This window comes from Linepithema humile, chromosome 2, assembly GCF_040581485.1.
Source record: "Linepithema humile isolate Giens D197 chromosome 2, Lhum_UNIL_v1.0, whole genome shotgun sequence".
Lineage (NCBI taxonomy): Eukaryota > Metazoa > Arthropoda > Insecta > Hymenoptera > Formicidae > Linepithema > Linepithema humile.
In genome coordinates, this window is record NC_090129.1 from 15,078,872 (window position 1) to 15,090,804 (window position 11,933).

General features: G+C 35.0%; 2 protein-coding genes across 3 annotated transcripts; one reads left to right on the forward strand and one right to left on the reverse strand.

The window, feature by feature from the left end:
- The first annotated feature begins 1,580 nt into the window (after positions 1 to 1,580).
- On the forward strand, positions 1,581 to 3,739 carry LOC136998287 (uncharacterized). The gene is made up of 5 exons (XM_067350848.1): positions 1,581 to 1,893; positions 2,115 to 2,276; positions 2,387 to 2,646; positions 2,812 to 2,977; positions 3,259 to 3,739. Exons 1-5 carry the CDS (start codon positions 1,734 to 1,736, stop codon positions 3,414 to 3,416), a joined length of 906 nt encoding a protein of 301 aa, XP_067206949.1. The 5' UTR covers positions 1,581 to 1,733; the 3' UTR covers positions 3,417 to 3,739.
- Positions 3,740 to 3,768: 29 nt separating this feature from the next.
- Positions 3,769 to 5,843, reverse strand: LOC136998286 (putative nuclease HARBI1). 2 transcript variants are annotated; one of them, XM_067350847.1, is made up of 5 exons: positions 5,580 to 5,840; positions 5,266 to 5,406; positions 5,102 to 5,139; positions 4,872 to 5,029; positions 3,769 to 4,575 (listed from the first exon to the last, which is right to left on the reverse strand). In XM_067350847.1, the coding sequence occupies exons 1-5, from the start codon at positions 5,768 to 5,770 to the stop codon at positions 4,039 to 4,041; spliced, it is 1,065 nt and encodes a 354-aa protein (XP_067206948.1). In that variant the 5' UTR covers positions 5,771 to 5,840; the 3' UTR covers positions 3,769 to 4,038. The 2 variants fall into 2 exon arrangements, with proteins under 2 accessions (XP_067206948.1, XP_067206947.1); XM_067350846.1 differs by having other exon boundaries at positions 4,872 to 5,139; positions 5,580 to 5,843.
- Between the last annotated feature and the right edge of the window lie 6,090 nt (positions 5,844 to 11,933).

An 11,933-nucleotide genomic window follows, 5' to 3' on the forward strand; every position in this document is an offset into this window, starting at 1 on the left:
AAGATCGTATAAAGATTGTATAAAGATCGCGCGCGCGCGCGCGCGCGCGTGTGTGTGTGTGTGTGTGTGTGTGGCGCGTGTTTCATCACGTGTGTTTAATCGCAACGTGCGTCCCGTAATCACCCGTGTCGAATGGAGTTGCGCCCAGTTGCGCCGCTCCTGCCTATCTTCTGTATTCGTCCCGTGATTTGATAACTTTTTTCTTTTATAACTTGAAAAATAAGCCGCGGACAAAATTTTTGTAAAGGAAAAATCGTCTCAGAATTAACTCAGGAATACGTCTGTGCAAGGACACCTGGGTTGTTCTGAATCACCCTGTAGATGATAACGTAATAATGGTTAATATATAAAAATAATAATTCTTTAATTTTCTGTAATTTTATTAACTTGCGGGACTCGAGACTGGCTATTAGCCTATACCGCGTATGTACTGTCTTTCTATGATTTATTTGAAAGTACCAATTTGTGCAACTGTTCACTTTGATACTTGTTTAAAAGTGAGGTTAAAACGGACCGTAAGTCCAACTTCTTTACTGTACTGATTTTTTCCCGAGTGCCTCCGCAAGTGCGGGGCACGCGTATATATAGGCGTTTGCACACTCGTTCAGTGGAGGGGTGATGCGCCTGGCTCAAGACGATTGGTTCCCTTTCTTAATGATGGGGTGTGTCTTCGCCTACTCCTCGTTGAGATTCTCTAATGAGCAGATGGAGATGTACTGGAAGGGGCTTTATCGCCTTATCTAGATATTAGTTACATAGGCAACTCGCTATCGCGCGAGCCACTGGTAGGGGCACTTGTGCCGCCTCCGATGACTGCATGCTCTTATCTTTATCAGTACTTTCCCTGTCATATCTTATCCTCCTACTCTTATCTTTATCGGTACTGATAAATTATCTTCTAATAACTTTCCTCGTCTTATCTTCTCTAATGTTTTGCCTATGTCTTGCCTTCGTGTCGCCTTCCTCTTCTTAACTTCTCTGATGTTTTGCCTATGTCTCGCCTTTGTGTCGCCTTCCTCTTCTTATCTTCTCTGATGTATTGCCTATGTCTCGCCACTGCGTCGCCTCCTACGTCACCTTCTAATAACTTTTCTCCTTTCAATCTTATCCATATATCGATTGTTCTTTATTTCGATATATAGATTGTTCTCTATTTCGATATATCGATTGTTCTCTAATTCGATATATCGATTGTTCTTTATTTTGATATATCGATTGTTCTCTATTTCGATATATCGATTGTTCTTTATTTCGATATATCGATTGTTCTCTATTTCGATATATCAATTGTTCTCTATTTCGATATATCGATTTTTTTCTATTTTGATGTATCTATTGTTCTCTATTTCGATGTATCGATTGTTCTCTATTTCAATATATCGATTTTTCTCTATTTTGATGTATCGATTGTTCTCTATTTCGATGTATTGATTGTTGATTGTTCTCTATTTTGATATATCGATTGTTCTCTATTCAATATATCGATTGTTCTTGTTAGAATTAAGCGTGGCGCGTTCAGATCTATTAGTAACCATACTGAGGGTGCGTTCCATATAACGCTCGCAACGCTCAGATCGCTTTTTGTGCCGTTCCACTTAACGCTCGCAACGTTCAACAGACGTTGTTGCGAGCAACTTCAGGTGATTGAAATAAACGCTCACAACGTCCGCGCTAAAGAGATGGGTCGACGTGAGCGTTAAACCCATAAGGCATTGTTTCGCGTATTGTAGGTTATGTGTCTTCAACCAATTTATATCACTATAGTGCAATTAAGGTTAATGACAGAAGAATTCTTTCTTAATAAAATGGAAAAAGTTACATTGTACGACAAAGATAATGATAAGGTGTATGATATAATGTTATCTCCAGAAGATGCACGCCGTGTTGCTGTAGGTAAAATAAAAAAATATTAATTTTAATAATTGTTACGATTCAATAACCTTGCAAACTATATTACAAAGTCTTCTTTAAAGTAAATTGTGTTACTTTAAAGAAAGTTTATTTATAATTAATAATTATATAATTTTGTTTTAATAATTATATAATTTATTAGTTCATCAATAGTTTCATTAATTTAATTTTTGATAAATCATATTCTTTCTAATATTATGTAGATATCACCTTTGCAACAAGTATTTTAAATGCATCAATTATGGAAAAAAATATAACTGAGAAAAATGAAATTACATCAGAAAACTTAAATGAAAATACGCAGTCTGACGCAATGTCAGAAGCCTCCGATGTACATATTCAATCAACAGACATCTCTGAAGAAAGTAAGTTAATATTGTCTTTAATATTCGTATTTTTTATTTTAATATTGTATGATTTCTACTTTTATCAATTGTTTTTGAGAATGTGTTTAGTTATATGTTATATTTTATAGGTTCTTTATATCGTTGGCCAGAAGCATCTGTTCTTCTTTTATTGCGAACATATGAGGAGATGGAAGAAAAATTGAATACTGGAAAATTATCGCATAAGAAATGTTGGGAACTAATTGCTCAAATATTGAAAAAAAATGGATGTAATGTAACAGGGCCACAATGTGCCTCAAAGTTTAGAAGTTTAAAGAAAACATATAAATCGATTAAAGACCATAATTCCAAATCTGGGAATAATCGACGAACATGGCAGCATTTTGAAGTATAATTTTTTATTAACATCTAATTTTTTATTGACATTGCTCTTCTATATAATCTATTTTAAAAGGAAAAATTTAAATTTTATCCAAGTATATGAAATTATAAATAGTGGATGAAGTAAGTTTTTTGACAAATATGCATAACTTGTATACTTATTGTTTTATAGGTCATGGATAATATGTTTTCAAAAAAAGCCTGGTGCAAACCTGTAGCACTTGCTTCGTCAACTGGTCAATCAATTAAAAATATAAACACAGAAGAATATTTTCCAACTTGCTCTAAGTTTTCCAATGATTCTTGTTCTGAGAAGGAAAATGATTTGTCTGAGAAGAGTATATTAAATTTTAATTATTGAAAACATTTTATAGGGCGCGTTTTTATTTGCTAGATTGGTTGTACGCTAGTAAAATAATAGAAATGCATACAACATTTTTAGTAATTTACTGGCTTATACAATCAATCTAGCAAGTAAAAATGCACCCTGTGCCGCTAATTTTATTTTATAATAATATTAATTTTATATATATATTATATATATAATAAATTTTATATTATTATAATATATATATATATAATTAATTTTATATATATAATAAACTTCATTTATTTTTAGGTCTGAAAATCACGAAGACATCAACAGTAACAAAACTTCTTCAAGAAAGATTGGTACAAAAAGAAGAACATGAACGTAAAAAACAGAAACGTCACGACGAGAGAATGCTTATAGAAATGAAACTGGTTGACGCTCTTACACAATTTTTAAATAAGTAATTAATATTTACTTAATTATTTACTTTTTTAATGTTTATTTATTTCAAAATATTTTCATTGCTATATTATTTTTATTTTATAAATTAAAAGTGATAAACATTAATATTATTTTTATATTTTAAAAGACTGAATATTTCTGGTCATTTGCGTAAAGGATTCTTTTAATACTGTTTAATTTTAGTTTACATCTTGGGGTCGATTCATGCAATGTAATAAAAATTACAGAAGTGAGCAAAAGTGAGTAAAGTAGTTACTAAAGTATTTATGATTTTATGGGTTAATAAGCAATAAATTTGCTCACCTTTGTAATTTTCATTGCATGACAGAAGCACTCCTAAACTTTGTAGCTCTGTTTATTTTTATTATAAAATTTTAAAAGTAAAAAAGGCACAGTGATATTTTTGTTAACTATGCTGTGAAAAATTTTTATCTCAGTTACTTACCATAAATTTCTTATGTTTATGTTAATTAGTAATAAGATACGAGTAAGCACAATGATATAGATAATATGTAGTTGTACTATATTCTTTATTACATTACATTCAAAAGATACAAGTTACAAATATATATATTGTTACATATAAATATATTATTATTTTATTTTTGTATTTATTTTTAAAGTTTAATTACATTCTCTTTGTAAAATATTCATAATCATGTTTCTTTTATAAATTCCATTATTACCATTATTTGCTTGCCTTTGATTAATATGGTGATTTTGCATTGGATTATCTGTAGCTGATATTGGTATTATTATGAGTTCATCTCTATTTAGTATACAAATATTATGAATGACACAGCATGCTACTATATATTCAGCCATGAGATCAACTCTGGTCATAGGCAAGCAATGCATCAAACTTCTTAATCGTCCTTTTAATAAAGCAAAACACCTTTCAACTACTACTCGTGCAGAGGATTGACAAAAGTTATAATACTTTTGTGCAGTACTCAAATGTCCGTTATCTTTAAACGGTACTAGCAAATGCTCATGTAATACATAAGCAGAATCTCCTACTAAGTGACTATCAAATGGAAATTTTTTGTCATCATTGAGATATGTTGCCACTTCTGATTGCTTAAATATTCTTTGGTCGTGAACAGAACCAGGGTGACCCACATAACAGTGAGTGATGAATGCTCTATGGTCGCATACAACCTACAATAAAAAAAGAAATTGAAAATGAATAGCTGCATTTAACAAACCATTAATTTTACACTAACGTTTTCCGTGCTGAGATTAGATTATTTTTCTAGATCTAAAAGAATAATCTATAATTTTAGTTCAGAAAACTTCCAACAACAATTACAAAATAAATATTCTGCTAATGCCCAGTTTCACCAACGTAGATTAACTTTAATCTTAGTTCAACTTACTCTTCATAAATGTTGCTAATAATAATATAACACAAAAATAACTAAAATTGCTATAAATAGTTTAATGATTTTAAATACCTGAAGCTGGATAGAGTGATATCCCTTTCGATTCACATAATCTGCTGCGTTTTCTTTCGGTGCATCTATTTTAATGTGCGTACCGTCTATAGCACCAATTGTATTTGGGAATCTACTGCTTTCTTTAAATTTATTTATAACTGTTCGCGCTTGTTCACCTGATGGCCAAGTTATAAATTGATGAGCTACTTTAAATAATGCTTGCGTTACTCTTCTAACGGCTCTCAAACCTGTAGCTCTTCCTACATCAAATCGATCACAGATAGATCTGCAAATACATATATAAATATTTATATATTGTAATAAAAATAATTATAAATAAATTTAAGTAATTACATACTAGACATTTAAAACCATAATAAAAAAACATAAGTAATAAAAGCAATAATCGTACCGATAAGAATCCATTGTAGCGATTTTCCATAAAGCGATCAAGAATTGCTTACGAGGTGGAATTGTTCCGTAACCTTTTGTCTTCCGAATAAGATCATCAGAAATTATATCTAAGATGTATTCAAATGTTGCTCGTTTCAATCTAAAAATAAATTAAATATTATTTAATAGTATCATTAGATAAATAATAATATGAAATCAAATAATATAAAATCATCAAATATTTACAATTGAAATTATTTATTAATAAGAATATAACAGATAAACTCTGTCAAGATCAGCATATAATTACTAAGAAAATAAAAGATATCTAACCTGAAATGACTTTTAAAATCGTCATCCGTATAGAGTTCAATGACAAACTCTACATTTTTCATGCGAGCACGTAACTTGCGTTTCTGTTTTTCTTTTAACAATTCCCATTCTTCATCAGAACTTGAATCACTTTCTGTTTTAATTTCTTGTAACATTAATACCGCACTACTAATTGCTATATTTTCCGCCATGTTTTATCATTAACAACGCTCTTAAGATCCACAGGCCCGTTCCACTTGTCTACTATGATCACGCTAGTGGAACGGGTGATTGCGGCGTTGAGAACGTGAGCGTTGCGAGCGTTATGTGGAACGCACCCTGAGTAACTCTATATAGAGGGCGTTCTATTATTTTATTTTTTAGTGGTGGACAAACTACTGACTGACTTTACTTTCGCTTTACCTTTTCTGGTGTACGTTTATCTTTAACTAATCTAGCAGTATTGTTTCACGTATTCTTTTTTGTGTTCTAAAACATTAATTAGTCCGCTACTGATTACTATAATCACGTGCTGCTATCGGGTGTATGTATAATAAACATATCAGTTATACAGAAGTGTCTGTATTATTTTATAACCTATAGTTAAACAGTTCTCTATTTCGATATATCGATTGTTCTCTATTCAATATATCGATTGTTCTCTATTTTGATATATCGATTGTTCTCCATTTCGATATGTCGATTGTTTTCCGCTCCGGTGTATATCGTATGTCGTTCGATATATATCGATGTATGTCGATTGTTACCCGCTCCGGTGTATAACGATTGTTGTTCGATATATATCGACTTATATCGATTGCTTTACCGCTCCGGTGTATAACGATTGTTGTTCGATATATATCGACGTATATCGATTGTTTTACCGCTCCGGTGTATAACGATTGTTGTTCGATATATACCGATATATATCGACTGTTCCCCACTCCGGTATATATCAATTATTGTTCGATTAATATCGATATATATCGACTGTTCCCCGCTTCGGTATATATCGATTATTGTTCAATATATATCGATATTAATTGACTGTTCTCCGCTCCGGAATATATCGATTATTGTTTAATATATATCGATATATATCGACTGTTCCCCGCTACGGTATATATCGATTATTGTTAGATATATATCGATATATATCGACTGTTTCCCGCTTCGGTAAATATCGATTATTGTTCGAAATATATCGATATATATCGACTGTTTCCCGCTACGGTATATATCGATTATTGTTAGATATATATCGATATATATCGACTGTTCCCCGCTTCGGTAAATATCGATTATTGTTCGATATATATCGATATATATCGACTGTTCCCCGCTCCGGTATATATCAATTATTGTTCGATATATATTGATATATATCGACTGTTCCTTGCTCCGGTATATATCGATTATTGTTCGATATATATCAATATATATCGACTGTTCCCCGTTCCGGTATATATTGATTATTGTTCGATATATATCGACTGTTTCCCGCTCCGGTATATATCGATTATTGTTCGATATATATCGATATATATCGACTGTTCTCCGCTCCGTCATATATTGATTATTGTTCGATATATATCGACTGTTTCCCGCTCCGGTATATATCGATTATTGTTCGATATATATTGATTAATATCGACTGTTTTCCGTTTCGGTATATATTGATTATTGTTCGATATATATCAACTGTTCCTCGTTTCGGTATATATCGATTATTGTTCAATAAATATTGATATATATCGACTGTTTCCCGCTCCGGTATATATTGATTATTGTTCGATATATATCAACTGTTCCCCGTTTTGGTATATATCGATTATTGTTCAATAAATATCGATATATATCGACTGTTCCCCGCTCCGGTATATATCTATTATTGTTTGATATATATCAATATATATCGACTGTTCCCCGCTCCGGTATATATCAATTATTGCTCGATATATATTGACTGTTCCCCGCTCCGGTATATATCAATTATTGTTCGATATATATCAATCTATATTGACTGTTCCCCGCTCCGATATATATCGATTATTGTTCGATATATATCGATATATATCGACTGTTCCCCGTTCCGGTATATATCGATTATTGTTCGATATATATCGACTGTTCACCGCTCTGGGATATATCGATTATTGTTCGATATATATCGATATATGTCGATTGTTCCCCGCTCCGGTATATATCGGTTATTGTTCGTTATATATCGATATATATTGACTGTTTCCCGTTCCGGTATAAAACGATTATTGTTTGATATATATCGACTGTTCCCCGTTTCGGTATATATCGAATATTGTTCAATAAATATCAATATATATCAACTGTTCCCCGCTTCGGTATATATTGATTATTGTTCGACATATATCAATAAATATCGACTGTTCCCCACTCCGATATATATCGATTATTGTTCGATATATATCGATATATATTGACTGTTTCCCGCTCCGGTATAAAACGATTATTGTTCGATATATATCAACTGTTCCCCGCTCCGGTATATATTGATTATTGTTCGATATATATCGACTATTCCCCGTTTCGGTATATATCGAATATTGTTTAATAAATATCGATATATATTGACTGTTCCCCGCTCTAGTATACAAGGTTTACGAAAAGTGTGGAAACTCCTAAATATCTCGGAAAATATACGTTTTACAGAAAAGTGTTTTGAACAAAAGTTGTAGAGTTTAAAAAGATGCACATACTGATTCTATCAGATTGACCTTAGATGGCGTCGTCAAGGTCAGGTCAAGGTCACATTGACTTTTTTAAATGGCACTCCTTACATTTGATTGCATATTCTTATAGCTTAATTCAAGAGCTTTCCAAAGCACTATAATAATGTTCATTTTCATTACGTACTTTGCAAGTTATGAGGGTTTATCGTTAGAGTACCGCCGGTTTTAACATTATTCAAGGTGTACCACATGGAGGTTACTCGCTCGGATTTGCATCTGTTGTGTGTGTGATCCAGCCAACTATAAGGCAAGATCGGTCGTGGATCCAGCCAACTAGAACAAGATCGGTCGTGGATCCAGCCAACTAGGACAAGATCGTTCGTGGATCCAGTCAGCAAAAGCAAAGACCCAACCAAATTACAATCGAGCATTTAAAGACCTGGAAAGTAATCGACATAGCAAACATAGTAAACAAATTTGTGGATGCTTATTTATCATAATAATGGTTCGAAATGCGTGTGCGTGCGTGCGGTGCGTGTATACAGAGATTAGGTTAGGTTGCACCGGACAATTGCAGATGTGTTTTAATGTGTTAAAGTAAATGCTGAAAGTGGCTGCCATTTACTTCCTGACAATATGCTAATCTTTGGTAGAATGTAGAAATGGCTTTACGATTCGTTTCAAAAGGTATCAAAGCCATTTCATTCCTTATTCGCTGTATCAATTCGTTGATGGTTTCAGGTTTTGTTCTGTAAACCTTACTCTTCAGGTATCCCCATAGATAATAATCAAGAGGAGTTAGATCTGGTGACCGACGGACACACAACAGATGCAAATCCGAGCGAGTAACCTCCATGTGGTACACCTTGAATAATGTTAAAACCGGCGGTACTCTAACGATAAACCCTCATAACTCGCAAAGTACGTAATAAAAATGAACATTATTATAGTGCTTTGGAAAGCTCTTGAATTAAGCTATAAGAATATGCAATCAAATGTAGGGAGTGCCATTTAAAAAAGTCAATGTGACCTTGACCTGACCTTGACGACGTCATCCAAGGTCAATCTGATAGAATCAGTATGTACATCTTTTTAAACCCTACAACTTTTGTTCGAAACACTTTTCTGTAAAACGTATATTTTCCAAGATATTTAGGGGTTTCCACACTTTTCGTAATCCCTGTATATCGATTATTGCTCGATATATATCGATATATATATATTGTTCCCCACTCCGGTATATATCGATTATTGTTTGATATATATCGATATATATTGACTGTTCACCGCTCTAGTATATATCGATTATTGCTCGATATATATTGATATATATATATATTGTTCCAAACTCCGGTATATATCGATTATTGTTCAATATATATCGATATATCGACTGTTTTCCGTTTAGGTATATATCAATTATTGTTCGATATATGTAGGAATAAATAAATAGGAAAACATAATTTATCTTCTAAGTGATTTGAAAAATAATGTAACGGGCGTGCGAGGATGTCAATGCGTGGGGAGATGTTTTGTTTTGAGGCCTGAGCGAGTAGGCAAGCGAGCGGGCAGAGTGAAGGAGATCACCGAGCCGAAAAGACGAAAAGACGTGTTTATTAAGTGTATCTGCATTAGTTAATATATATATCTCAAAATTTTAAAAACTCTGTTCCTTAGTGAAAACACCTTACATTTTGGGGGCTCAACCGGGATTTGAAAAGAGATTTGCGAGTTTATCGGGAAACAGAGGTGAGATTGTGCGATATACCGGAAGTACGACGTGCCGAATTTATTGAGAGACGACGAACGACGACGAGCATTGAGTACGGCGTAAAAACTCAGTGTGCGTGGGCGACGAGAACAATTATAAGAGGTACGAGCGTTTTTCGCGGAAAAAGACGAATATACGACGGTTAAAATAAGAACGGTGTGCATGATAAAGACGATCGCAAGGCGTACGAAGCTACGAGCAGAGAAAGCGCGCCAGGACGCAAAAGAACACGAAAAAAGTAATAACAATACACGAGACAACCAGAACGCTGTGAATACGTTGAGGTCTTCGGTGATTAGAAAATACGATAATTATGCCTCAACCAAACGACTTTTCGGTGCTGGAATTAAAGGAGAAGGCGAAGACGCGTAAATTAACGACGACGGGAACGAAAGCCGAGCTTATTGCTCGCCTAGTAGAAAATGATCCCTCAGGTCGATGGATGGACGACGACGACGAGGAAAATTCGCGACGTGAAGATGGCCTATGCGAGCAAGCGATTGAGCTATACCGACGTGAAAAAGAATTGGCCGAGCGCGAACTTGAACTCGCTTGACGCGAGATCGCGATGTTACGTGCTAACGAACGTGCGGGCATAGTGGACCAGGCACACGCGGCAAATAATGGCAACGGCGGTGCTATAGCATTACCGTCGGTAAATATGCGAATGAATTTGACGACAATTGCGGACTTAGTGAGTGAGTTCGACGGTGTTTCTAGTAATTTTGACACATGGGAAAAACAAATTAAATTTATAAGAGCGACGTATAGACTAGAAGATGACTTTGCAAAAATTTTAATCGGAATGAAGCTGAAAAAAAGGCGCTTGAGTGGTTTTACTCGAAACCGGAGTACATTGAGATGACGTTTGACGCGCTTATTGGTGAGCTAAAGAGGATGTTTCGTCATCGCCAAAGCAGGGTAACGATGCGAAGAAGATTCGAGGGACGTCTATGGAGGAAGGACGAAACTTTTCACGAGTACGTTTATGAGAAAGTAATCATGGGAAATCGCGTACCGATCGACGACGATGAGATGTTGGACTACGTCATAGACGGTATTCCAGACAGTGCATTGCGCGATCAGGCGCGCATACAACGTTTCGACACGACGGAATCCTTACTCAAAGCATTTGAAAAGGTGACTCTACGAGATCGTCACGCGGTGGGCTCGAATCGGCGGGACGGGCGGGGCGGCGGCTCAGCGACGGCTGGACGTGGCGAGAGGACTGGTGGGGGTGAGAGAGGCGATAGGAGCGGTTCTAACTCTGGAGCGGGGAAGACGGCGACGGATGTGCGGCGATGTTACAATTGTGGCATGCGAGATCACGTGAGCGCGGCGTGTCCGACGAGAGAGCTAGGTGCGAAATGTTTTAATTGTGACGAGCACGGACATATTGCCTTGAAGTGTCCAAGAAAAAGCGGCGAAGCAAGAAACACTTGCGCTGTGACACACTCCTCGCGTAAAAAATATACGAAGGAAGTGACGATAGATGATAAGATTATTGCGGCGCTTATCGATACGGGAAGCGATATCTCGATCATGCGTGCGGACGAATACGTTAGTATAGGATCACCTCGATTTAAGCCAACTAAAATTCAATTTTCAGGAGTAGGATCCAAGGGTATCGCGGCCCTAGGAGAGTTCCAAACTAAAATTACAATTGACGGACATACTTACCCGATTCTTATTTGAGTTGTTTCCGATACGGTGTTGCAACAAAAATTATTAATTGGAACCGACTTCCTAGATACGGTAGAAATTCACGTAAGGCAAGGCGCGATCCGTATTAGTCCAATGTGCGAAGTTACCGACGAGGAAAGTCGACCGGAAATATTCCAGATCAGCATAGAGAGCGAGAAGGAGGTGAATGAGTTTACGCATATTTAAGACGTG

Excerpts from the sequence above, each read along its gene's own strand:
- LOC136998287 (XM_067350848.1), top strand. The coding sequence starts at position 1,734 with ATGTGTCTTCAACCAATTTATATCACTATAGTGCAATTAAGGTTAATG. Across the intron at positions 2,647-2,811 it reads GAACATGGCAGCATTTTGAA|GTCATGGATAATATGTTTTC; the intron begins GTATAATTTTTT and ends ATTGTTTTATAG. Across the intron at positions 2,978-3,258 it reads AAATGATTTGTCTGAGAAGA|GTCTGAAAATCACGAAGACA; the intron begins GTATATTAAATT and ends ATTTATTTTTAG.
- LOC136998286 (XM_067350846.1), bottom strand. The coding sequence starts at position 5,770 with ATGGCGGAAAATATAGCAATTAGTAGTGCGGTATTAATGTTACAAGAA. Across the intron at positions 5,140-5,265 it reads GCTACAATGGATTCTTATCG|ATCTATCTGTGATCGATTTG; the intron begins GTACGATTATTG and ends ATGTATTTGCAG. Across the intron at positions 4,576-4,871 it reads ATCACTCTATCCAGCTTCAG|GTTGTATGCGACCATAGAGC; the intron begins GTATTTAAAATC and ends TTTTTATTGTAG.